Raw genomic sequence first — 25789 nt, 5'->3', positions numbered from 1 at the left:
AATGTGAGCTCAGAATGCTTTGCCACAATTTGGACACAAATAGCCCCTATCAACATTTGGGGTGTGCTAACTTTGCATATCTTTGGGGTCTACATGATCCATCTAACTTTCATCTGTGGCTTCAAGAAGCTGTAGCAATCCACTCACACCTTTAGAAGACTTAGAGCAGAATTGCTGTGACCAGCCTTCTGGTGGGAGCTTTTCCAAGCTTAACCAGGCTGGTCTTCAAATAACAAACACAGTAAAATTGTAAGACCAAGGACTGTCTTTTGCTTCCTTTTTAACTCCCTAGCTTTAGTACAATGCCTGATCATATAGTAGGCACTTAATAACTGTTGATTGACCATACCCTTTATCCATCACTCAGTCTTTTTCACTTAGTAGGAATGGCTAGATAATATTCTTCTCTGGCATAGTCTTGGAGAACTCAGGACCACTGCCACGTGATAATGAGGCAACGCAGAGGTCCACATTGCTAATGGCACTAATGTTGTTAATAAAAAAAGGAGTGCCATTTATGAAACTATTTCTCTTTTTTTAATCAGATCTGTGATGTCATCATTGTAGGGTACTCCCAGATAAGGAAATTCCCTCCACCAGTGCAGATTGATTGGCATCTACCCTGCAACTTATAGCTTTAGAGAGTTTCCTGGGACACTGAGAAGTTAAGTGACTTGCCCCATACCACAGCCAATATACCAGAGCAAGATTTGAATCCAAGTGTTCCTAATTTGTCTCATGAGACAAATTAGAAAATTTAAATAAGAAAACTTAAGTCTTGAGTTGTAAATATGTTTTAAAATCAGTCATAAGGTTTACAGAGCAAGGAAAGGGAAAGGTAAATACTTAGAAGTACACACAAAGCACACAATTATAACTTCCCACAAATTTGTTGTTTTTCAGTTGCATCCAACTTTTCACAACCCCTTTTGGGGTTTTCTTGGCAAAGATACTAGCATGGCTTGCCATTTCCTTCTCTAGTTCATTTGACAGATGAAGAAACTGAGAAACAGAATTAAGTAACTTAACCAGAATCACATGAACTCAGGTCTTCTTGACTCCAAACCCAGCACTCTATTCATTATGTCACTTGGCTGCCCTAAAGCCGTGGTTGTAAGCATAGGATTTAAAACTGGAAGAAAAATCAAAAGTCAACCAATCCAATCCTTTCATTAATTTTTTTTCCACCCTGAATGTTATAGATAAGGAAACTGAGACCCAGAGGGGCTAAATGATTTATCCAAAATCATAATAATAAGTAGCTGAGCCAAGATTAAGCCTAAGACCTCTGGCTTGAACTCTTGAGTCCTTTCTGTTGCATGGTGTTGCCTTACCCCACGACTCTCCTGGTGATGCATCTGAAAGGTAAATTTAGGCTTGGTCATCATGAATCTTGTCTGTCTTTTAAAGCCAGTCCAGTGGCTCATTATTTTGGGCAATACTAGTCAAAACAATTCAACACAGACTTATTAAAAGACTACTGTGTGCCAGTCAGTCAACTAAGTGCCAACTATATCCCAGCAATTTTGTGCTGAAAGATGCAAGAATGACAAAAGACAATCCCACTCTCAATGAGCTCACCAGCTAATTTGTGGAGGAAGAGGCCAATAACATGAAAACACTTAAATATAAATAAGATTATATACAAATAAGATTTTTATCTCCCAACATGATTCATAAGGAAATAATGAAATGTTTTTTAAAAAACGAATGTGCATGTATAACCAATTTTTTTTTACTTGTAACTAGAGGAAATAAAATTTTTTTAATTATATGCAGGATAAATCAGAGATAAAAATCAGAGGTTTCTGGCTGTTTTCCCATCCTCATGGTCTTAATTTCCTTTTTATCCTGCTGCTGTAATACAGCAGAAAGAGTACTGGGGTTGGATTCAAAGAATACAGGTTTCAATATTGTCCCAATTGCTGTCTCTTGTATGACCTTAAGCAAGTCATTTACTCTGGGTCTCAGTTTCTCCATCTATAAAATGAAATTGGACCAAGCTCCTAGTTCTAAATTGATGATTGTGTCAGCCTTAAAAGTTCTCTGTGTCATGCTTAGAAACATGAATGATGAGGCCCTGCCATCTGCAAATAACCATAATGGCTTCTCTGTTCTCCATTGTGGTCAAAAGGGAAAACACATGAAAATAACAGGTGAAGATGGAAATTCTCCTTTAATCTTTTTTTCTTCTCTTATTGCCAAAGCTAACATTTCTAATACAATATTGAATAGTAATGGTGATAGTGGGCAACCTTGTTTCACCCCTGATCTTATTGGGAATGGTTGCAGTTTGTCCCCATTACATTTGATATTTGCTGATAGTTTTCAAAAAATGTTATTGATCATTTTTAAGGAAAACTCCATTTATTCCTATACTCTCTAGTGTTGGAAAGTAATTCTCTTTCTGTCCCTTCTATGGAGTAGGGACAGGAATATAACCACTATGACAGTGCATTCAAGAAAAGTCCTTGCATGATTTTGTTTTGGAGGGAGGAGGGAGTTTGCCCGATCACTCTTGTTAATGAAGCCTGATTATTGCTAAAAATATATATCCCTTATCCATCACTCTCAGTCTTTTCCACTTAGTAGGAATGGCTAGACAATATTCTTCTCTGGCACTCAACACAGCCGTGTTCAATGTGAGAGATCATTATCTGTCCTCTCCCTCATTCTGGCTTTTATTTTCTTCCTCCCTAGAATGAGTCTGTGCTGGAGAATCACCATTGGCGATCTACAATTGGCATGCTTCGAGAATCAAGGCTCCTTGCACATTTGCCAAAGGAAATGACGTAAGTGCCACTGAAATGAAACATATTGATGCAGACACATCAGAGATCAGCCACTCAGCACTCCAGGGATGGCTAAAGAGCCCACGAGGCTCTGGGCAGCCTTCAAAGCAGTTGATCAGTCTTGCCTGAACCATAGTGTCAATTGGGGGGTACAGTGGTATCAGACACAGCAGACCAGAAATCAGGAAATTTCTCTGAATAGCTATAAAGGGCCCATAATCTGCAGGTAGAAATAGCATTTACTAATGTATGGCTCTCTACTTTACCACCCTTCAGAACCACCAAAATCCTGTGCTTTAGGTTAGCAAAATGGTTCTCCGTGTACCTCTTTTATAAAAATAAAGAGGCATTCTCAAGCTTCAGCCATTTAGTAGGTTTTAAGACTACTGACCAACAAATGGCTATAACCTTGATATTTTAGGTATAGAAGAGATTTGAGGCAGCTAGGTGAGTACAGTGGATAAAGTAACTCATAAATTCAAATCTGGCTTCAGACACTGTGTGGCTCTGGGCAAATCACTTAACCCTGTTTGCTTCAGTTTGCTCATCTGTCAAATAAGCTGGAACAGGAAATGACAAACCATTCCACTGTCTCTGCCCAAATGGGGGTCACCAAGAGTCAGACACGACTGAACAAAAGATGAGATTGTGCATTTTTGTTATGTTATCTTTGTAGGAGTCAAAATTCAAAATTCTTTGCTAAAGATTAAATTTTTTAAAGGGATCATACTGGCCCTAGTAAAAACTCTATATTTAAACTTTGCACATGGGACTTTTAAAAACAGAAGAATAAATATAGTTAATAAGCATTTATTAAGTGCTTACTGTGTGCCAGAGAAGGCAGCTAAATGGCTCAGTGAATAAAGCACTGGATCTGAAGTCAAGAAGTCTGTTTCTAACTGTGTGACTTTAGGCAAAGCCCTTAATCTCTGTTTGCCCTCATCTACTGGACAAGGAAATAAACAAACCACTCTAGTATCTTTGCCAAGAAAACCTCATGGAGAGTATGGTCCACAGAATGATGAAGAGTCAGACATAGCTGAACAACAAATGCCAGAAACTGCACTAAGAAAGGCAAAAGACAGTTCCTGCCCTCAATGAGCTTACATCCTCATGAAGGAGACAACATATAAAAAGATGAAAAGTTGAGGGAGTGGGGTGAGTAGGAGGGAAGAGTTTCCCAATATATGGTTTTTAATACATTTGGTGAGGGAATGAGACCACAGACATAATTTCTGTCTATATATGGACCCAGTTAGATATGCCTTCTTCCAAAGACATTCTTAAATTCTGATTCTCCAATATAGCATCTAATAGATGCTAGCCTTAAGGGAGATTAGTGGTATGTGATTAGTTCATAATCCATACCTATACATTACATTTAATTCAAAGAACATATCCTGACAAAATGACTATCTTAGCACAGTATGTTTTATTTTTTAGTGTTTTTTTTTTCAGGTCCTTTAGCATATACTGCTGCTTAAATGGTACAGAATAGTAAATCAAGTTTTGGAGTTAAAGGGAAATCTAAGTTTAAATGTAGCATCAAAAACATATTAGCCCTGGTCAAATTATTTGACTTCTCAGATATTTTTCTTCTCATTGCTATGTAATTTGTTGGAGTATGTAATGTATGGAATGAGTTGACTATGTATGGAATGAGTGATTAAGTGGCCTCTAAATGTGCTAAAGGGCTGATCCTCTGATTCCACTTTTCCAAAGAGTATGGAGTATCTTGAAGCATCATTTCTGATTAACTTTTTTCACCCCTTGACCAAGAAATACCAGTGCAAAGAGCTGCATGAAAGTTTGTGGCTTCTATTTAATCAGTTCCAAGGATTGAAAGAAAAGCAATCAACAGAAACAAACTAAACCCCTAAAGAAAGGAAAAGAGTAGAGAGTAAGGGAAAAGAGGAGAATCAATCCAAGGATGACCCAGCTTTGTCCCTATAATACATATAGTTATGCTATACTCATGTATTTTTCTTTGGAGGAAATAATTTCCCAGTAAGCAGGTCACCATGGATTCAAAACAAAAACATGCTTATGGGCCTTTTTTGGCTGAAATGCTTTGAAAGACATCTGGTAGGATAATATATATAATTGAATGAGATCATGTATGTGGAAGCACATGATAAACTGTAAAGTGCTTGACAGATGTAAGCTATCATTATTACTAGTATTGCTATTGCTTGCTTTTTGCTTGTGTTGCAAATCAAGAGTTGAGAAATGCTCCTTTGGATTCTTACTACCTGCCCTGACCAAAGCCTGATGACTCTTTTAAGCCTTCTGTTCTCTCCTTCTGGCATGTAACTGGATTTGATTTCTAGATTTGGGTTTCCTACACACATATATACATATGGACATTATGAGTCACCTACTATCCCAATCCTATTTACTAGAGTTTCATTAATGCTATATAGACATCACTACTTGATATCTCATCATATCAAGGGCAGTCCTGATCAGAGAGAAACAGCTAGATGGTGCAAATGGATAGACCACTAGACCTGGACTCAGGAAAATCTGAGTTCAAATCTCACCATACACACGTTAGCTGTGTAACCCTGGACAAGTCTGCTTTAATTTCATCATCCATAAAATTGGCATGATAATAGCACCCATCTCCCAGTGTGGCTGTAAGAATAAAGTAAGATAGCACTCATCAAGTGCTTTGCAAACTTTAAAACACTATATTGTTGATGTTCAGTCATTCAGTTGTGTCCGACACTTCAGGACTATAATGTTGACCATGAGGTTTTCTTTGCAAAGATACTGGAGTGGTTTGCCATTTCCTTCTCCAGAAAGATATATACATACGTATACATATATAAAATAGATATGTATAGAAATATATAGATATATATTGTGTATATGTGAATATATGGTGTCTATATATATATATATATATATGCTAAGTATTATTACTAATAATAATGGGTCAATAAGGAAAAAGGGTATTCCTCTGCTGGTTGTAATAAATAGAATGAGCTATCAAGGATGTAGTTTAGAACTGTTGGGTGATGAAAGAATCAATCCCATTTTCAAAAAGATTTGCTACTGTGTTTGTCTTTTATCTTCTCTCTGGTGGTTGCAGACAGGATATTGAACAACAGCTGGGTTCCCTCATCAAGGCCACGGACATCAACCGGCAGAATGAATTCCTGACCCACTTGAGAGATCAGCTCAACAATCAGAATTTGAGATTGGAAGATGCTGAGGACCGACATTTTATGCTTCAGGTAAATTTAAAAAAGAAGAAGAAGAGAAAGAAATGTAAAATGTTTATATTTCCTTGATAAAATAAACACTTAGGGGCGCGGACCACAGATTGAGCTGATTAAAGACAGGGTACGTTGAATCCTATGGTCTAGAATTGTGACCTACTTTATTAAAAGATTTGACACACTTGGGAGAAAAATGTTTTTGAATGTCCCTATAAAGAATCTCTGTTTCATGTCTGTCAGTTGGCAGGATCTCATTTCCCTTGTTTGGAAAATGCTTCACTTGCTGTTTCTTAATGAGCCAAGAGCACCGCACAAAATGCCCCCGATGGGCTGCCACCAGCCTGACATGCGTCATACTTCACATGTGTTGGGGGTAGGTTATCACCATGGCACCTTGGCTGTTTGAAAAGGCTGCTATCTTAACACAAAACAAAGGGAGAAGAATAGCTTTCTTTTGCTTTGAGCCTTTTTGATCAATCCCTGTTTTAAACATATAGCAAATTTTTATGTTACATTTGGACACGGTGTGATTCCCTGAAAAGAACTCTGGCTTGGGAATCAGGAGATGGAGCAGTTCTAGTCCAGCTCAGCTCCTAGCTTGTGTGAACATGAAAGTCACTTTGCTTATCTAGGTCTCAGTTCCCTCATCTACAAAATAAAAGTGAGATAATTATCAAGATTCCTGCCAACACAATTCTTTTTTTTTCCTTCTTTTTTCCCCCTCAGGCAATTGGGATTAAGTGACTTGCCCAGGGTCAAACAGCTAGGAAGTGTTAAGTGTCTGAGGTCAGATTTGAACTCGGGTCCTCCTGACATCAGGGCTAATGCTTTATCCACTGCACCATCTAGCTGCCCCATGCCCTAGGATTTTCAAAGAACCCTAGTATCTTCATTATTAACATCATTAACCATCAATTTCTAGAGGGAGTATGGCTTATAGAAAGAGTCCTGACTTTGTAGTCAAGAGACCTAGATGTGAATCCTATCTTTGGCCTTTTGTGTTCTCTGCAAATCAATTTTCCCCCTGAAAAGTTTTTCCCAGGGTTGCCATGAAATTCAAATGCAAATGGTGTATTTCTATAAAGCATTTGGTAAAAGGCACTGAAAAATGTGAGCTATTATTGTACTTACTGGAAAAAGCCAAAAGAAAAGAGCAGATTTTTACTGTTTTCCAGGTCATAGAATACTAGATAACAGAAGATTTACTGTACTGTTATTTTAGCCCAGCTTGGAGTACATTATAAGAGAAGGGGGTGAGTTGGGAAGTTTACCAGTTCACATAAGCATCTGTTATTCTCCTGATTCTCCCATGAAATAAAAGTTAATTACTGGAAATAAGGTAGGCATTTATGGAATGGCAAGGTAAAACTCCGAAAATCTGAGACTGAAAGCAGTAAGAAATTCATTTTAAATTTGGCATATGCAAACTTTTTACTAATTTAACAAGTCTTGTCAAACTTTTTCAAACAATTTTAAAAATGTTTGTCTATAGAGTAATGGTAAAAAAAAAATTTTTAATAAAAACTATTGACAATTTCTGTTTTGATTCAGAGTTTGGATTTAAGCACATGACATTTTTAATGGATCTTCCCCCCCACCTCAGACCATGTGCATGTATTATTTTACTATTTCCTGTAGCTTATTATATAGTGATGAAAAGCCTTTTAATTAGCTACTGAGCTGGAACTGAATATGCATACCAAAGTTTCCCAAAGAGAAACTCTTCCTTTTTTACCTGAACTGGTAGGAGGCCTCTAGGTAGGAAAATTTCAGAACCTCTCTCTTTCCTGATAATTCTGTTTTGGGCTCTGTCATGTTTTTTCTTCCTTGTTCTTAGGTGACAGTATCAGAAACAAAACAAACCATGACATAACAGGTCAGAAGACCCAGTCTAATATTGATGGCTACAGCAGCCAAGAATGAATAGAACCCTATATGTAATATAAATTCTAAACTCATTTTCCCAAAACACACTTGTAGATCAGATCCCCAGAACTCGGTAGGCTTAATATTCCTCTCAGGAGCCTAGGAAATGATTCTAAAGCTATCACTCATCAGAGCACCTGTCTGGTATATTCCTCCCAATATCATTCATTTAGTTACTATCTCAATATTAATTTGACCAGTTGTATTTTTCCTCAATTTCTCACCCATAATTACAGCCCTAATATCAATTACCTCACTTTTATAAAGGGATATTTACTAAGAATTTTTATCAACAACAGAGATATAAACACAATCTCCAACATCTCCCTGCTTTATCCATTAGTGGGTTGGGTCAAGGAAGTCATTCCATAGAGTTGAATGGGCTTAAATGATGCAACTCAAAGCACCTTCCATGCAGGGGTCCTCAAACTACGGTCCGCGGGCCAGATGCGGCAGCTGAGGACGATTATCCCCCTCACCCAGGGCTATGAAGTTTATTTAAAAGTCACAAAACAAAAAGGGTTTGTTTTTACTAAAGTCCGGCCCTCCAACAGTCTGAAGGACAGTGAACTGGCCCCCTATTTAAAAAGTTTGAGGACCCTGCTACAAAGTAGTTTGGGATAGTTGATGACTCTTGGGTCTTTTTCCTTCACTGGAGCCTTTTTTTAACAAACTCATTTCTAGACTTTTGTTTTGAATTTCAAATTCAGTCAATATCAGTCAAATCTTTGTGACCCTATTTAGAGTTTTTTTGGCAAAGATACCAAAGTGGTTTGCCATTCCCTTCTCCAGCTCATTTGACAAATGAAGAAATGGAGGTAAAGAGGATTGAGTGAGTTAAGTGCCCAGGGTCACAAAGTGTGTGTCTGAGTTTTATTTGAACTGAAAGATGAGTTTTCTGGCCTTTTACTCTATCCACTGCATCACTTAGCTGCCCCATTTCTGGCCTACCAACCAATTAGAAGGCATTTCATCTACATGCAGTAAACCAATAGGAAAAGAATCAAAGAATATCTGAGAGTGCTCTGAAGTGGGACAGGAGGACCTTTCCATTACACATCAGAGGGACTGTGCAACTAAACTCAAAATGCTCCTTGATACCTGTGGCAGTTTTCCCAAATAAATTGTCAGACACCATTCCTCACTCTTTTCTAGCACATCGGTGATTACAAATATGGTTGTGTTTATACCAAAACACATTCAAAATTGTTCAAAAATGATTCAAAAATTCAAAATTGATTCAAAAATAAGGTCAAGAAATAGTAGAAAGAGCCCAGAACTGGAGTCAAAGGACTCGAGTTTGAATCCCTGCTCTGCTATTTATTCCCTATGTGTCCCGGGGCAGTCAATCAATCAACAAACACATTAAGCACTTAATATGTGCCAGACATTATTCTAAGTGTTGGACATGTTACTCTGAGCCAAAGTTTCTTTATCCTTAAAATGAGAAAGTTGGACTAGTTGACTTGTATGGTTCTTTCCAACTCTAAATCTATGGTTTCTTTTTCTTTTTCCTCACTCAAATGCTTTGTGGGTGGGAGGAATTGGCTGGAAATGATTGGCTGGAGGAGACACTAGACTAAATCTGACAAACAATTGGGATGAAGCTTAAAATCTTCCAAAGGAGCTCTAGTATTTGAACTAATGCATGATCAACCTGGGAAGAATGCATGGTCTGGTGGATTAGAGCCTTAGAGCAAGAAAGGACTGAGTTTAGAACCCATTTCTTAAAGACACTAAAAGTCACCTTCTGTGTGTTCCAGATAGCTAGCTCTCATAAAACCAGATTATTGCTTGCTTGTTCTTCATTCTCTAAGACCACCAATGGCATCAGGAGGAGGATGGTCTTGCAAGTTTAACTGAGGCAGGGCTGTGCATTCATCAACCTTACACTCTCCTTAGAGTCCAGTGGCAAGAAAATGGCCCCAAATGCAATAGGAGACTTCTGCCTTTTTAAGTTAAGATCTTTCTGGGTTTCAGTTCAGTTGCAAAACAGGTGTCAGCTAGCATTGTTAAAAATTTTTCTCCCAAAATCCACATACAAATTATATCACTGGTACCATTCCTATCAGCAAACTGAAGTATTTTTGCCAAAAGTAGGGCCAGTACATGCTGACCTCTACTAGGGCCTCAGGCTAATCTAAAACAGTCTTTTAGAAACTGTTCTCCCCTTTGCCTCCCATACCCAATTGTACACATGATGTCCCAGTCTTCCAGTCTTTTTTTACCCAAGTCTGACTTTTAGAAAAGTGTCCAATTTCAAAATCACCTCCCCTTCCTCCTACAATCCAAAGATGCTGATTTCCTTTGCCTCCTGGTGGAGCCAAAATAATGTAAGAGGGGGAAAAGTAGATAGAGTAAATCTGAGGTCAGAGGCTCTGTGTTCAATTTGACAGTGGACAATTCAATTCATCACTCTTGATTTCAGTCCCCTCACCTGAGAAATGAGGGCATTTGAATATTAAAGTCTCTTTCAACTCTAAATCTGTAGTCCTGTGATTCCCTAGTCATTAATGCCCTCCCTTACTTTGGACTTTGTTTTGCAATTCTCTAAAACTATGATTCTCTATTTTCATATTCCCCTACTGTACTGTCCATTCTGCAAGAGTGCAAAATTGTGTCTTACCCAGTCAGTCAACAAGCATTTATTAAAGGCCTGCTGTGTGCCAAGTCCTGTACCTAGCATGGTGGTGTTTATGCATTTGGTAATGTTTACTGAATAAAATTCACACCAAAGTGTAATAGGTGGATAGGTTTAGCCTCCCCTTAGGAAATAAGTTTTGTTTGATCCTCTACAATCTTGTGAGGTAGTAGCATTTTTGCAAATTAGAAAATTGAGGCTCAGAGAACTTGAATGACTTGCTGCAATTGTTTGAACTTGGTCTTCCTCACACTAAGTAGGGCTCTCTATTCACTGCTCCACCTACGGCCAGCTAGAATATTTGCTTATTAAAGAGGACCATGATAATTCAAATAAATCCCTATAAGTAGGATGCATCGGGAGATATTTTTGAATGGGTAGGAGGAGGATATCATTCATTACTCCTTACAGTGATGGAAATCTTTTCATCATCTTCTTGACTTGGGACAAATAAAAACAAATAGAATTGTTATCCCCACAACATACATATCTCTTGCCCACCCTTCTCTGTTTTTTCTCATTTATTTCCCTCCCAAAATGAAAGAAAAAAGAAAAACTTGGTAACAAATGTAGGCAAGCAAGACAAATTCCCAATATTGTCATTTGACACCTTGAGTCGGGAGTTGTTGAGTAGGTAACATACTTCATCATGGATCCCCCAGAACAGAGATGGGTCATTGCATTGATCAGAGTTCTTGAGTCTCACAAAATTGTCTTTATGATCTTCTATTGTAGAAATTGTTCTTGATTGTTCACTGTTTCAGTTGATAGAAATCTGTCGTTTCCTCTGTTGATTTCACCATTTTTAAGGAGCAATAATCTCATTACATTTTTATGCCATAATTTGTTTAGCATTTTTTTGTTTGTTTGTTTTTGCTACCCTACCTTCCCCAATCTCGGTAAAAATTAGAGACACTGCATCTTGCATTTTGGAAACCCGCTTATACTGAAGAATGTTTGTGGAACTATTGTCCTGGAAGCTCCTCTTTGGTTTAGAGAACTCCTGAAAACAGTTGGCATTCTGGCACCCCTGAGGTCAGCCTGCTTTTGCTATGGACCAAGTCTGAGCGCAACCACCAACCTGGCAGGCGCTAAGTGGGCTCTCCTTCAGCCCAGCAAATGAAAACCCGGGCTGGGTCTTGGGGCTGACTCTCACACACACACAGAAGCGGGCAGCACAAATCCAAACAAACATAATTAAAGTGATATGTAAGGTCAATCAATGTGACCGCGAGGGAAGTGAAGCCCAAGCCTTCTCGCACTGGCTTGGCTCCCACCCACTGCCTCCTCGGGCTTGGCCCGCAGCCTCCGGGCCCTGGCCCAGGCTAGAGCCAGGCTGCAGCAGCTTCCTCCCTGAGCTCCCCATCCCGGCGGCCGGGGCTTCTGAAACTGCAATTTTCTCTTATTCTCTACTCCGCGTGAGCCTTGTGAAGCGATGCTTGGTGCGAGGGCTGAGCACGGCCTTCAGGAGGGGTGGCTTTTAAAAGCGGGGGCTGCTGTCTGATGAAGCAGAAAGACGGCCCCAAGTCCGGCCTCTGACCCGCCATCCGTGCGCTGCCGACGGATTGCCCGCTAACCTTCTCCGCCTCTGCTCCCTCCCTCCCCACTCTTCATTTTTCAGATCGCGCTGAAGTGTGCTGACATTTGCAATCCTTGTAGGATCTGGGAGCTGAGCAAACAGTGGAGTGAAAGGGTCTGTGAGGAGTTCTATAGGCAAGGTGAGTCGTCTCCTTTCACCTTAGCCGGTCTAGGATTTCCAACTGAAAGGGTGTCATCTCCCAGGGATGCCAGTTTCTGCAATCCGCTTTCCTCCCTCTGAAATCTCTTACAAACTATCTTGGTAAAAGAAAAAAAAAAGTGAAATAAAGATGGAACTAAATTTTTTTTTTTAATTTCGCAAATAAATCGATGAGTGCAATGAGTGAAAAAGGAAGGAAAAGAGAGTGAGCGGGAGGGAAGGAAATAGGGGAGAGGAGGGAAAAAAGGAAGAAGGGGAAAAAAAGGAAAAGAAAGATAGAGCAAGACAGAGAGAGAGAGTGGGGGGAGAGAGAAAGAGAGAGACACACAAACAGCAAACACAGAAAAATATACAGAGATGGAGGGGAAGAGAGAGGAGAGAGATGGAAAGAAAGACAGAGACAGAGAAAGGAGGAGGAAGAAATAACTATTTTTTAGAATAGGAAGGATAAAGAAAGGGGGCAATAGAATGGATTGGAAAGCAAGCAAAGTTTCTATTGGCTCCTCTGATGGTGTACTGAGGAGTAAATATCAGGCACACTTTTGCTTATATTACTCCCACCTTCATTTTGAGCTGTGCTAAACCTAAAAAGACATTTAAATACTTGGGTTGGAGGTGGGTAAGGGGCAGAGGAGAGAGAAAGATGAATATTATCTTCACGAAAGAGTAATATTAAAGACAGGAAGAATATGGCAAAAGCAGCCAAACATCTATCTTGTTCCTCTTTTAAGGAATGAAAGATGTCTGCCCAAAAAAAGTTAGGTTAAACAACTCAAATATGGCCTCAACAATAAGGTAGAAAAGCACTGATTTATTAAAAAAAAAAAAAAAAAAATCAAATGACTCCACATATTAGGGAAGAAGCTTAAAAGAATTAATCTAATAAAAAGACATGAGAATAATTGTGAGAGCACACTAGCCATAAAGTTCATTAACCTGAGTTCAGGGCCCATATCTACCATTATTAATTAATTAATTAGCTGTGTGAATTTGGACAAATCATTAAGTTCTGTTTCCTCATCTGTAAAATGCTGGGATTAGACTAGACTCTTTGAGGAGCTAAGTACAGCTAGAAAGTACCTCAAATGTCATTGAATCCATCATTTATTATTCCTCATTCAGAGATGGGAAAGTTTGGGCCTATCAAGGTCAGATGACTTGTCCAAAGTCACACAGGTAGTGGCTGGCTTTGAACCCAGGTTCTCTAACTCTAAAATTACTCCTTTGGCATATTGCCCCATCACTAGCTCTCCAGGAAGACAGCTCTCCAGGAAGCTCGCTTGAAATGAGATGTGATAATCCTTTAAAAATTTATACAAAAATTTAGAGTTTGTTTCAGCATTTGTTGTGATTATTCCGAATAGTGGTTCTGTCACAACCCTACTCTTCTTAATGTCGACAGTATCAGGTTTTATGTGAGCGGGAAGAATGAACTTGAAAGGATTACTGTCATCATAACATCCTATTGTGGTATTGTTGGGACATCAAATAACAGCAGTAATCCTTTTGGAGAGTTCCTTGAAAGTTGTCTAAGTAATGTCTTCAGTCATTACAAATGAGATTACAAAGACACATTTATTCAGTTCACTTAGGATCAACAGACCCTTTTTTCTTTTCTTTTCTTTTTTGGCCAACTTTTTCCTTCAGAACCTATGAGTAATCATCCAGTTCTGACAGCACAAAGTGGAACAAATTTCCCTTGGATTGAGTGAGTTGATAAGAATACAAAATCAGTTCTAGTTGCATGATAATTTATAATCTCTCCACATTGAGAGCAGAGCAAGAGCAAATATGCTGGGGCCACAGCAAGAATTTAGGTTACTTCTTTAATACTTTATTGATCTTGTTGACATTAGTACACTAGCTGGGGACAGGGATGAGGAGGTAGCTGACCCTGATAAGTAGCCCTCTGCTTTGCTTTTCACATTATGACAGCTGCTCCTCATATACAGTCCTCACTAACTTTGATAGGCCAGATAAGAGCACCTAGGAAGAACCATGCATAGATATTTCATTGTTGTGTATATTTTCAAGAATATTAATAAAAAATGGATTATACATTATGATCCAGTGCCACTCAAGACCTCCTTGCTATTCTTTGAATGAGACATTCCACATATTTTATATAAATGTGTGTGTGTATTGATTTGATTTGAAGAACCCTTTCAAGTTTATTTAAAATTTTCTCTTCAGAGGTCTTGCATTCAAATGCTGCTCCTAATGTATCCTATCTAACTTCTCTGGGTTTCTGTTTCCTTATCTATAAAACAGAGGGTCTGGATTATATGGTCCTTGAGGTCCCTTCCAGACTCTGACTATGAATCCATGATCCTATCAACCATTCGTGGTGGGTCCCCTTTATATTTTCATCATTGCGAGGCAATATGACCAAGGTCCCAGAAAATTATATTTGCAATAAAACCAATTTGGCCAATTTCTATATTTTCTCTAAGGACAAACCTCCGAGTCACTCTTGCATTCAGCTGAAACTTCCTTTAGACTACACTCACAGAAAAACGTCTTGAAGTGTATAAACCATAAAACTGTAAAAAAAAAAAGCTTACTGAGAGAAGTTATAGAATACACTAAGATGAAATAATAGGACAGAGAAAAAGAAGAATTCATTTTAGTATTTAATCACAAACTTTGTTAACCAAGGAACTCTCCCCATCCCATCAGCAAGTTCAATGTGACTTACAGCAAAATCAACATTAAAATTGAATGCAAATTTAGAATGCATTAACAGAAATTCAGTAACCAGAACTTGAGAGGTAATGGTTTCCATTATGGTGAGACCATATCCAGAGTTCTCTATTCAGTCTTGACTTCCACATTTTAAAAGCAACATAAACCAAAGATGCTAAAGTAGTAATTACAGGAATCTGGGAAGGAAATGACTGTTCTCAGTTTAGATTTCATGATATAGAGAAGAGAAAATTCAGATATATAGTCTGACAGACACTCTAGATTTTGGGAGAGAATTTGTCAGAGTTCAAAGATGGGAAAAGTTTAAAGCCCTAAAAATTCTATAGAGAAATTATCCATGGAGAAATGTCAACTTGTAGAGAATAAGGTGCTAAAGATAGATAGACATATTTCCCAAGAAGAAGAAAATGGAGAGTTAAAGAAACTGGTATGTATATCTGGATCCAAATATCAGTATTTAATCACCTAATGTCACTTTAGAAAGAGATCTCTTGAAGTACTTGAAGTACCTTGTGTTTTTTTTTTCAACATTTTTAAAGTACCTTGTGTCTTCTTAAATATATTTATCATTAACTTGGATAGAAGACAGATGAAATGCTCATCAAATCTGCAAATAACAACAAAAAAAAAAAACTTGAAGAGATAATATGTTGGATGATAGAGTCAGGATTCAAAAATATCTTTACAGACTAGAAATTCTCTGTCACTAGAACTATCCAAGCAGAGCATGGATGATCACTTGCTGAGGATGTTGTACAGCTTTAAGAATTAGACTAGGTAATCTTTGAGGCCATTTCCAACCTTTGAAGTCTATGATAAATTATATGTATTTACTGCAGAAAGAGTGATTATGATTTGGAGAGGATGAGGAAAGTGTCATAGGGAAAATAGAACTAAAGTTCAACTTTGAGTGATGGATAAATGGTTTTAGAAGAATGGAGAAAAGATAACATGAATAGAAATGAACAAGATTGTTTTCAGAAGACGGGGTAAAACAGTACTGCTATAGTTTTCGTGTAGGTTAGTAAGAGAAAATTAGATTAGAAAGTTAAATTTAACCCAGATTTTGAAGGCCCTTAAATATCAAACCAAGGAATTTAGAAAATAAGCTTTTATAAGTGATTTTGAGTCATTGAAGGGCTTTAAGTAGACAATGGTGCACTGAAAAGATTAATTTGGATAGAATGGATGTGGTCTAGTAGAAAGGGTAGAACATTCAAGAAAGATTGAAATCATGACTCATTTACTAGTTGTATGACCCTGGGCCAGTCACTTATGTTAAACTTTTGAGTTCCAGTTTCCTTCTCTTTAAAATAGAATTTTCACAGGGTTGTGATGGGAAAGGAACTGTACATAGGAATACAAATGCTATACAGTTATTCAAGAGGAAAAGACTGGAGGTAAAGAACTAAGTTAAAAAGCTCTTGTAATAAGCTAAGTGTGAAGTGATGAGATTTCAGACCGGCATGGTGACATATTTCATAAAAAGAGAAAACCAGATTTAAAAGATATTGTAAAGGCAAGGAGAAAAAAATAGTAGGATGGTGTAGCAGATTATATGTGGAGGACAGGAAAGGAATTAAGTAAAATATGAATCCAAAGCTTCAGACAAGTTATTCTGAGGTGGATAATATAGGTGACAAAAATAGGGAAGTGAGGAAAGAGATCCAATTTTAGAAGACTTTTTCTTTAATGGGGAAATTACATACCTTCTAGAAACCTAGGAGGTAAAAGATTTGGGTAACAGCTAGAGTTGAACAATGTGGACTGAATGAGTAAATGCTGAAAAAATTCCTAATTTTGCTTCAGCTTAATTGTCTACATTTGAAAAGATTAGCTGGATAGTATTCCAGGCTCTCCTGCCATCATTACAGGGACCTTAACAGTTGCCCATAATCGTTATTCCTCTGTTACTGATGCTTTCATATTTTCAAAAACTAGTCTACAATATCTTCAACCTCTCCATATAAGAATAGAATAATAGAAAGGGAGCATGTAGGTACTATATAGTGTAAGGTCATCTTCACATGTGGGTTCTTTCAACTACCTAGCTTACAAAAGGCATTTTCCATCTTTATGAAGAGACCTAGCTTACAAAAGGCATTTTCCATCTTTATGAAGAGCCAGTAGTTGGACCTTTTACTTTTTATTTCTCCTATATAAAGCGGAATCCATAAATGGTCCTCCATTTAAAGAGACTAACAGACACATGAAGCTAGATTCTGTTAAAATGAGTTATATATATTTGCAAAGGAAAGGTTTGGATTTGGGTTTGTTTTTTAATCAAGCCTCCCCATTCCCTGTTTATTGTCCAATCTTGGCTACCATCAAATGAAAAGAGCAAATCCATCTTTCTAACTGGTAACAAAGTGTGACCTTTAACTAGCTTTCCTAGGACCATACGCCTGATTTATCATCTGTGATTCCTGATATAAGACCCCTCCTGGTCCTGAAACTACAGACCCTGTAGTAATCTGAACTGACTGTTAATTCCCTGAGATATTAAAATCTCACAATAATTACTGGGCCAGGACAGAGAAAATAAGCTTTTTATTAAAGCTTTTTGAGGATGATAACAAACAAAGTAGCAATTTCTGGAGTTTCTTTTCCCAACCAGATGGTAAGGAATCATAAACTTATTTTTGCAGATGCCAAACCACAAATATATTCTCTTCTCCTTTCTTCTTAGGTCACCTCGAGCAGAAATTCGAAATGGAAATAAGTCCTTTGTGTAATCAACAGAAAGATTCAATCCCTAGTATACAAATTGGTAAGCTGGCCTTGAATTTTTAATTTAGTTTGTTATGGACTTACTGCCAGGAGACATGTGATAAATAAACACACCCCTACACAAGTCTACAAAACTGAAAATGGAAGTTTGATAAGATCTCTTTGATTGGTTGAACTCAGATTGAGTAGGAAGAATATGAACTGTTGGTTATTTAACTAAATAGTAGGTGTTCAATACTTAAGATATACACATACAAAGGAAAAATGAAAAACATGGCAAAGGCTTTGCTAAAGAACATGAATTAAGTTACATTAGCTTTACAAGTTAGAATTGAATCAACAAAAATAGTTTAAAAGCTCACAAACTTCAATCCTTTTTACCTCTTCATCACACTTCTTAATTGAGTATCTTAATCCTAGAGAATTAATACTATGTTATTAAACTTGAAATGTTTATGTAATGGTAGGTATGAAGGAGGAAGCCCTGCTATGTTATCAAATTTAACTTTTGTTTTATGACATTTATAATCCTCAGTTGATTTCATGTTCATATCAATTCTTATCATGATCCTTAAGCTTTAAATTTTTTTTACTTTTATGATTTATTGCAAGTGTAATTTATTACTTTCAAAATCTTGTAACTTTTGAAAAAAATATCTAATTTGATTTTACCACAAAGTTAATTTGAAGCTTCCTGAGAGCAGGAATTGTTTCATTTCTTCCTTTTTATCCCCAGCATTTTAGTGCACTATCCATATCCAACTCTTCATGATCCCATGGATTATAGGCACACCAGGATTTTCTATCTTTCAAAGACTGTCCAAGTTCATGTTTATCACACTAGTATCTATCTTATCCTCTGCTTTCTCTTTTTCCTTTTGTCTTCAATTTTTTCCAACATGAAAAAATTCATGAGAATTTTCATGAGAGTCTTTTCCAATGAGTGCAATCTTCTTGTTATGTTACTAAGGAATTTAAGTTTCAGCTTCAGAATTTAAACTTATGGTGAACAGTCTGAATTAATTTCTTTAAATATTGACTGATTTAATTGTGCTGGCCAAGGGACTCTCAAAAGTCTTCTCCAGCACCACAATTGGAGAGCATCAGTTCTCAGGACTGAGCTTTCCTCATATCACAGCCATACATTGCTCTTGGAAATAGCAGTGCTCTGACACTGCGGGCCTTTGTCAGCAAGGTGATGACTCTGCTTTTTAGTATATTATCTAGATTTGCCATAGTTTTCCTTCCAAGGAGCAAGCATCTTTTAATTTCATGTCTATAATCAGTCAGTCATTCTCTGCAATAATATTTTGAGTTCTACAATATAAAATCTGATACAGCTCCCACTTTTCCCCCTCTATTTAAAAGGAAATGATGGGACCAGTTGCTGAGTTTTCTGTTTGTTTATCTGGTGAGGGGGAGAGGAGTTGGTATTAAGCTTCCAGCCAGCTTTTATACTCTCCTCTTTTATCCTCATTAAGAGGCTTCTATTCCCCTTCACTTTCTGCCATGAGAATGGTATCATTTGCACATCTGAGATCATTATTTTTTCCAGCAGCTTTAAATCTGGTTTTTCACACGATGTGTTCTGCATATAAGTTAAATAAATAAGGTGACAATATACAACCTCATCATGCTCCTTTTCCAATATGAAACCAATCAATTCCATGTTCAATTCTAACTGTCGCTTCTTGGCCCACATGCAGATTCCCAAGGAGACTAGAAAAATAACCTGGCACTCCCATCCCTTTGTCACATTTTGTTGTGATCTACCCAGTCAAAAGCTTTAGTGTTGTCAATGAAGCAGAAGTAAATGTTTTTTCTGGAATTCCCTTATGCCTTCTCCATAATCCAGTAAATAATGGCAATTTGGTCTCTTATGTCTCTTTGAAAACAAGCCTGCTCTTCTAGCACTTCTTGGTGCACATACTGCTAAAGCCGCATTTGCAGAATTTTAAACACAACCTTGCTGGCATGTGAAACGAGATTCAGTGTTCAGTAATTCCTTAGCATTGCCCTTCTTTAGGTTTGAACAATGAATTTTGAGTTTTCCAAATTTGCTGGCAAATTGAGTGCAGCACTTTATATTATCATCTCTTAGAATTTTAAATAGCTATATTGGAATTACATTACTTATATTTGCCTTACTGTTAACAATGCTTCTTAAAATCCACTTGATTTCATTCTCCAGGATGTTTAGTTCTCCATCAGTAACTACACTATCATGGTTTTAGGTAATGTTAAGATTTTTCTTGTATAATTCTTTTGTGTATTCATGCTGCTTCTTCTTAATCTCTTCTGTTTCTATTAAGTTTCTACCATTTTTGTTTTTTATCATGAAACATTCCCTTAACATCATAGGTGCTTTCAAAAAAAAATGCTCACAGAATGAATGAATGAACTCAAAACAGAGGTAGACATTCTATCACTCTTTTGAAATATTAACTTTTCAGAACTAGTCATATAGAAGATTTTGAAGGGTAAATTCAGATGGTGATAGAAGAGAATTAACACCTTAATGGTGATAAATAATAAAGAGGAGACTGGGATCCTGGGTAAAGACTAGAAGTCACAAAAGAACATCCCTTCTTCAACTTTGGAACAGAATCAGGTGGAAACAGCAACAATAACCCACTTTTCCCTAGTGCTTTGATGTTTTACAAAGCACTTTCTTTAGAAAAACACGAAGAAGTAGCTTGTGCAGATTTTATCGTCAATTAGTAATTGTTTCCAAAAGAAAATTTCCCTTCCCCTTTGACTCTTCCTGAATTATTATCCATATCCAGCTCACCACTTACTTCCCCATCCCTTTCTTTCTCTTCCCTCTCCTTAATTGTGCTGTCTAGAATCCTCAATCTCTCAGTGACATTTTCTTCAAACTAGAACATCATCTTTTGATACTTTTTGCATCTTGTGCTCAAGGAAATCTGATTCTTTGGAAAATGTTCTCTACCTATCAATTCTAACAGTTTTGTCTTTTCTCATATTCCTAACACACTGAGCCAGAGGATTTGGAAAGAGGGAGGCTGACACATTCCTTGTCTTCATGCAACAAACTCCTTCCTTCTGCGGTTCACTTATTGTCTTAAGTGTCTCAGATTCAGTATAGAGCAGGAAGGGATCTCAGTGATCAACAATTTTAAAATTGAGACCCAAGACTAACTTGCCCAGTGTTATGCATTTAGTGTTATCAAAAGATTTTAATCTAAACCCTGGCATACCAAAACATGGCATCACTTGTCCTTGTAGTCTTATCATAATCTTTAAATTCTGTGTTTTTCCAGGTTTTATGACCCATATTGCTGAACCACTCTTCAAGGAATGGTCCCATTTTACAGAAAACAGTCCACTGGCTGAAAATATGCTAAGCAATCTCACAAGGAACCTGGTCAATTGGAAAAGTTTACAACACACACAACCCAGCAGTGGTGGTGACAGTCATAGCAACAAGATCAATGAACAAACAGACCAAGGGACTGAAAATGAAGAGCAGACTACAAATGAAGGAGACACTCCATAATAGGAGCCCTGCCCTCTTCCCTTTGACACTGCGATCTTCTCTCTGCTAGTCAGGATGAAGTTTGAAATCTCAGTGTGCACAGGGGCCATCAAGAATATGAAAGGAAACAGAATCTCTAAGGGTGTCCTTGTCAATAAACCCAGACTGTTTCTGGGTTTTTGTTCCTGTGCTCTTTTGATCCCGTCCATCCCCATTTTTCTAAGTATATCAAAGCCATTTGTCACTTCTGATCATTAGCTGCTTGAGTGAGGAACTCCGTTCAATAAGTGCCGAGACTGGTCCCAGGAACAGGCTTTGCAACTATCAGGGGAAGATTGGAGATAAAGGAAGGCATTCTTGGCCACAAACTCCATTTGCCCTTGGTCATACTGTGACATGCAGCAGTTCATAGGTCCAGAGCACTGGACAGTTTTTTTAAAATCTGGCCATTGAGCTGCACAATAAACCACCAGCAAATCTGGAACTCAGAGGACATTGGTTTTAAATGTGTGAGCAAAAAGAGGGCAAGAGAAAGAATCTTTTATTTTAATAATAATAATAATAATAATAATAAACCTTTTTAACTTTTATATTCTGTGCACTAGACAAAGGATCTAAAACTCTGGACTAAGATTACTCACTATCCAACCAGTCCCAGGGGAGGCTCATTTTTGTTAATAATTTTTATGCCACTTTACGTTAAGAGACTGGCATCTTCTCAATTTAAGGAACAGTCATTTCCTGTCAGATCTGCGGGGAAGATGTTGTACAGTCGATTCCTTTGCACCATTAACCAATCTGTCATTTTTGATGCCTCCATCTCAATGACATGTTTATATTCATGCATGTACATTTCTTGTAAATATAAGGCGCTACTGATTTCCATGCCAAAATCCATAAGTATTATGGGATTGCTACCTGTATAAACAATAGCACTGTGAACAGAATATTGTTAGTTTTAATACAAAAGAAAGCATTTGTAAATATGGTATAGAGTTTATTAATACACTATTGTTTGCAGAGAAAGGCCTTAACTTTAATCATCTTTCACCTTCTGAAAGCTTCCTGAACTCATGTCCTCTCAGATGTGTTTCTGAACTGCCTTTCCATGCCCATCATTTTTGCTTTTCCCGCTGACATCATAAAACAAAACTGTATAATAATCTTTTTAAGAGAGTTTTTGGAAACTTCACATGCATTCCACTCAAGACCATAGTGTTTGATCTATGGCACCTGACATCACTTTCTCAGATGAATGAGATCCTTCACAAAGCCTGAAGTAATTTTTCAACACAGCAATGTTACCCATTATATTTTGACAAGTCAAGTGACATGCTTATGTTTCTTAAGACTCTTGCTATGGGCTATGGCAGTCAGCAATCTCCATAGGAGACTTAGCCAAGTTTCCCAGACCACCTATGACTCTGCCACCATGTACTAATTTGGGGATTCTGTGCTTTTTACACCTATGAAGTTGTCAGTTATGGCTACAGTACCAAAGTATGCCTTCATTATGGTTTGGATTCATTTCTTTGGTCTTCAAGTAGCTGTTTTTGATTTCCTCATTTCACAAAAACATTCACTCCAACCGTTTCAGTTGAAGGGTGTCATTTAAAAAAAAAAAAAAAAAAAAGGAAAATGTTTTGTTTTCCTTCAAGTCTTTATTCTTACTGTTGAAGGTCACTGGCTAATTACAGCTTTGGCTAGAATAGTCACCTTAAATTGTTCTTTTTAGTTCCAATGTGTTTTTTTGCAAGGATTTGCACGTTAAATCAATTATGGCATTCTACTCCTCTTGCCAAGTTCTGTGCATTGAGCTGTGTGGCTGCACAAGTTCTAGCTTAAGTCATGTTAGATGAAAATAAGACTTTTTTTTTTATCCTTTCAGCAACACTACTGGGGAAAAAAATGACTATATCTGCCATCACTAAATTCTGTCTGAATTCCCAGCTGCTATGACCAGCTCAATCTTATTTTCTAAAATGCAGTAGTTCCCTCTCACTTTATGTAATGATAAACTAGATGAACTAGTTATAATGAGCTTCTTTGAGGAAAGGTGAGAACCTAGAAGAATTATAAGTTTGATAGAAAATTTAGGAATGTGGGATGTCTTGGTATCATAACAAAAGAAACTACCAGATAGTTTAATCTAATTAAAGTTATGAAAACTGTATAAAATGGATGAATGTCACATTGAAGTTCATGATAAAGTTAAGTATGAGGAGAGGGCACTGTTGCAAATGTTGCAAAGAGGGCACTATTGTTGTTGTTATTGACTTAACAATAATTTAAGGTGTTCTTTACTATGTCTGGACTTAGTGAGACACTGGTAAGTGAAAGGTTGGATAGGATCTTCCTCCCAAATCTCTCAAGTCTACCAGTTTTAGTTGGATGTTGTAGAGAAGGCTTCTGAATAGCCTATTATTTAACATCTTTAAGTTCATACAAAAATTATGGGGCTAATAAAGTAGAGATTTGAAAAGGTGAGATCTCTTTATAGCTAGATATGTGACTTCTTTGTATTTAAAAATGCCTCATGTTTAAATTATAATTTAAATAAATGAATAAGGTTTGTGGGGTGGTGTTTTTATTTTTAATAGTATCTTGGGTCATAAATATAAACCTCAGAAATTGGGGCAAGGGAAGAGGATGCCACAGTTAAAACTCATGAACCTGGCTTCCAGAATAAAGATTGTGAGCAAATTGAACCATGGTGCATGAGCTAGATAGCACTGACTGTCAGTTACTCAGTGCCTGCTTGTCTACTTTGTAAATTCTGTTTTCCTAATTGCATGCTGTTTAAAAATTGCCTAGCATTAGCATCTCCAATAGAAGACAGCAAAGAAAGGAGGTGGCAAAATTAAAATCACTTCTAAGATGCTTTTCACATTAGCTACTTAATATTACCTGGCAGGAGTGATTCCATGATCACATTAGCTACTTTCATAGAATGTTCCACTCAGAAGGGAAGCTTAAGACTATTATTAGTTACAAGGAAAGTACTGGATTCACTGGATTTTATTTGTGCTATTAGTGTTCCACTCTGCCATGGTCCATGAATCCTCAAGAATTGACCCTCATTTATTTGGAAGAGAGAAATCAAAAAGCTAGAAAAGCTAAAAGTAAAATCAAGTTGAAAGAGAACAGCTTGCCAGATGAGATTAATTTGACTGTTTTTCTCTATTATGGTAGCAGTGAAGAAATAATCGATCTAGGTAGGCATTCACAGGCACTATTCTAAATTCAAGTGAAGATTATGCTCCTTTCCAAATTTCTTAAGGGACCATGATAATAGACAACTATTTTGAAATACCATGTGATAATCCCTATTACAACCTGTTTGTAATGATAGATACCTGTTAACTGAATAACAATTTGGAATTGACTCATTTTCATGAGCTTAGATATCACCTAGATTTATGAGGCAAAATATTAAAACACACTCCTTTTGAACAAGCTCCTCAATGGGTCCCTTTGAAATTTCAAAAACAGCAATTTTGTCCAACCTTGGCTTCTCCAGTCATTGGATATTCCAGATGAATAGTGAAAAATAAAGATAATTCATATAAAACTTCTATGCTATGTAAATGGTCTACTTCTCACAAACACACTCTTTTCAAAGGATCAATTTGTCAGTTCCACTGGGGAGGCTGCAACTGGAAAAGATGATTCCTCAGATCCTTAAATTTAATCTGACACTTAACACTTCCTAACTGTATGACCCTAGGCAAGTCACTTAACCCCAACTGCTTCCCCAAAACAAACAAAAAACCAAGAGTACTTTTCCCTCATCCTACACTTGAGATCTCCTATAGAATAAACAAAACAGTAAGCCAAATTCTCCACTTAAGAGAAGCTGAGAAATAAAGGTGCATTTGATTATGCAATTATCCCCAAGATCATTTAAAGAACTACTTGCTGAGGATATTGTTTTACATATCAGAATCATAGTCCCCTAAAGATAACCGCTGCCCAAATTTTTCCAGAAATTAGATAAAAAAAAAAAAAACAATACACTATGTGTTGTTTCCTCACATACCTTGGTGCCTTTCTATTTAATCACTCCAGATCTGTTTTTTTTCCCCAAACTTTATAGTCAAATTTCTTAAAAGAACAAAAAAATCATGACTGTTTACAAGGAAAAATGTCCTTTCTTTTACTCTCAGATATTCTATACCAGGAAATAATAAACAATAGTGAAAAATCTAGTGTTCTAATGTGAAGGTCAGGCAGGCTTTTCAAAAGTGCATTTGGACCCATCTGAACCTTGAACATCTCTGGGGCTAAGCCAAATGGGAAAAGACAGATTTGTCTGTCCTTAGATATAGCCTGCTAATAGAGTTAATGAAGATAAAGTCTAGCTAATCAAAACAGCTGATGTTTTGCTTGTCAGTAGTATTCTACTCAGCATGGTATTGTACAATTTAACTTCCAAAGATTCCCATTCAGATTACCCTAAGCCTTGAGAATCTTTAAACTTCTTAGAAATAACTTTTCAAAGATGCAATTAACCATAACAAAAAGAAAATT

The 25789-nt window shown here is 37.2% G+C and overlaps 1 protein-coding gene across 1 annotated transcript in view; it reads left to right on the top strand.

Moving 5' to 3' along the window:
- PDE7B (phosphodiesterase 7B) overlaps nucleotides 1-21747 on the top strand; it is a 168482-nt gene extending 146735 nt beyond the window's left edge. Inside the window, exons 8-12 of the mRNA XM_031964224.1 lie at nucleotides 2701-2792; nucleotides 5890-6034; nucleotides 12208-12304; nucleotides 17720-17800; nucleotides 21045-21747. Of these exons, the coding sequence (XP_031820084.1) occupies nucleotides 2701-2792; nucleotides 5890-6034; nucleotides 12208-12304; nucleotides 17720-17800; nucleotides 21045-21280 (651 nt within the window). The 3' untranslated portion in view covers nucleotides 21281-21747. The remainder of the gene's footprint in view (nucleotides 1-2700; nucleotides 2793-5889; nucleotides 6035-12207; nucleotides 12305-17719; nucleotides 17801-21044) is intronic.
- The last annotated feature ends 4042 nt before the right edge of the window (nucleotides 21748-25789 follow it).

The sequence above is a fragment of the Sarcophilus harrisii genome, chromosome 4 (assembly GCF_902635505.1).
Source record: "Sarcophilus harrisii chromosome 4, mSarHar1.11, whole genome shotgun sequence".
NCBI lineage: Eukaryota > Metazoa > Chordata > Mammalia > Dasyuromorphia > Dasyuridae > Sarcophilus > Sarcophilus harrisii.
The sequence above is the reverse complement of the archived record's forward strand: the minus strand, read 5'-3'. Positions and strand labels throughout refer to the sequence as shown.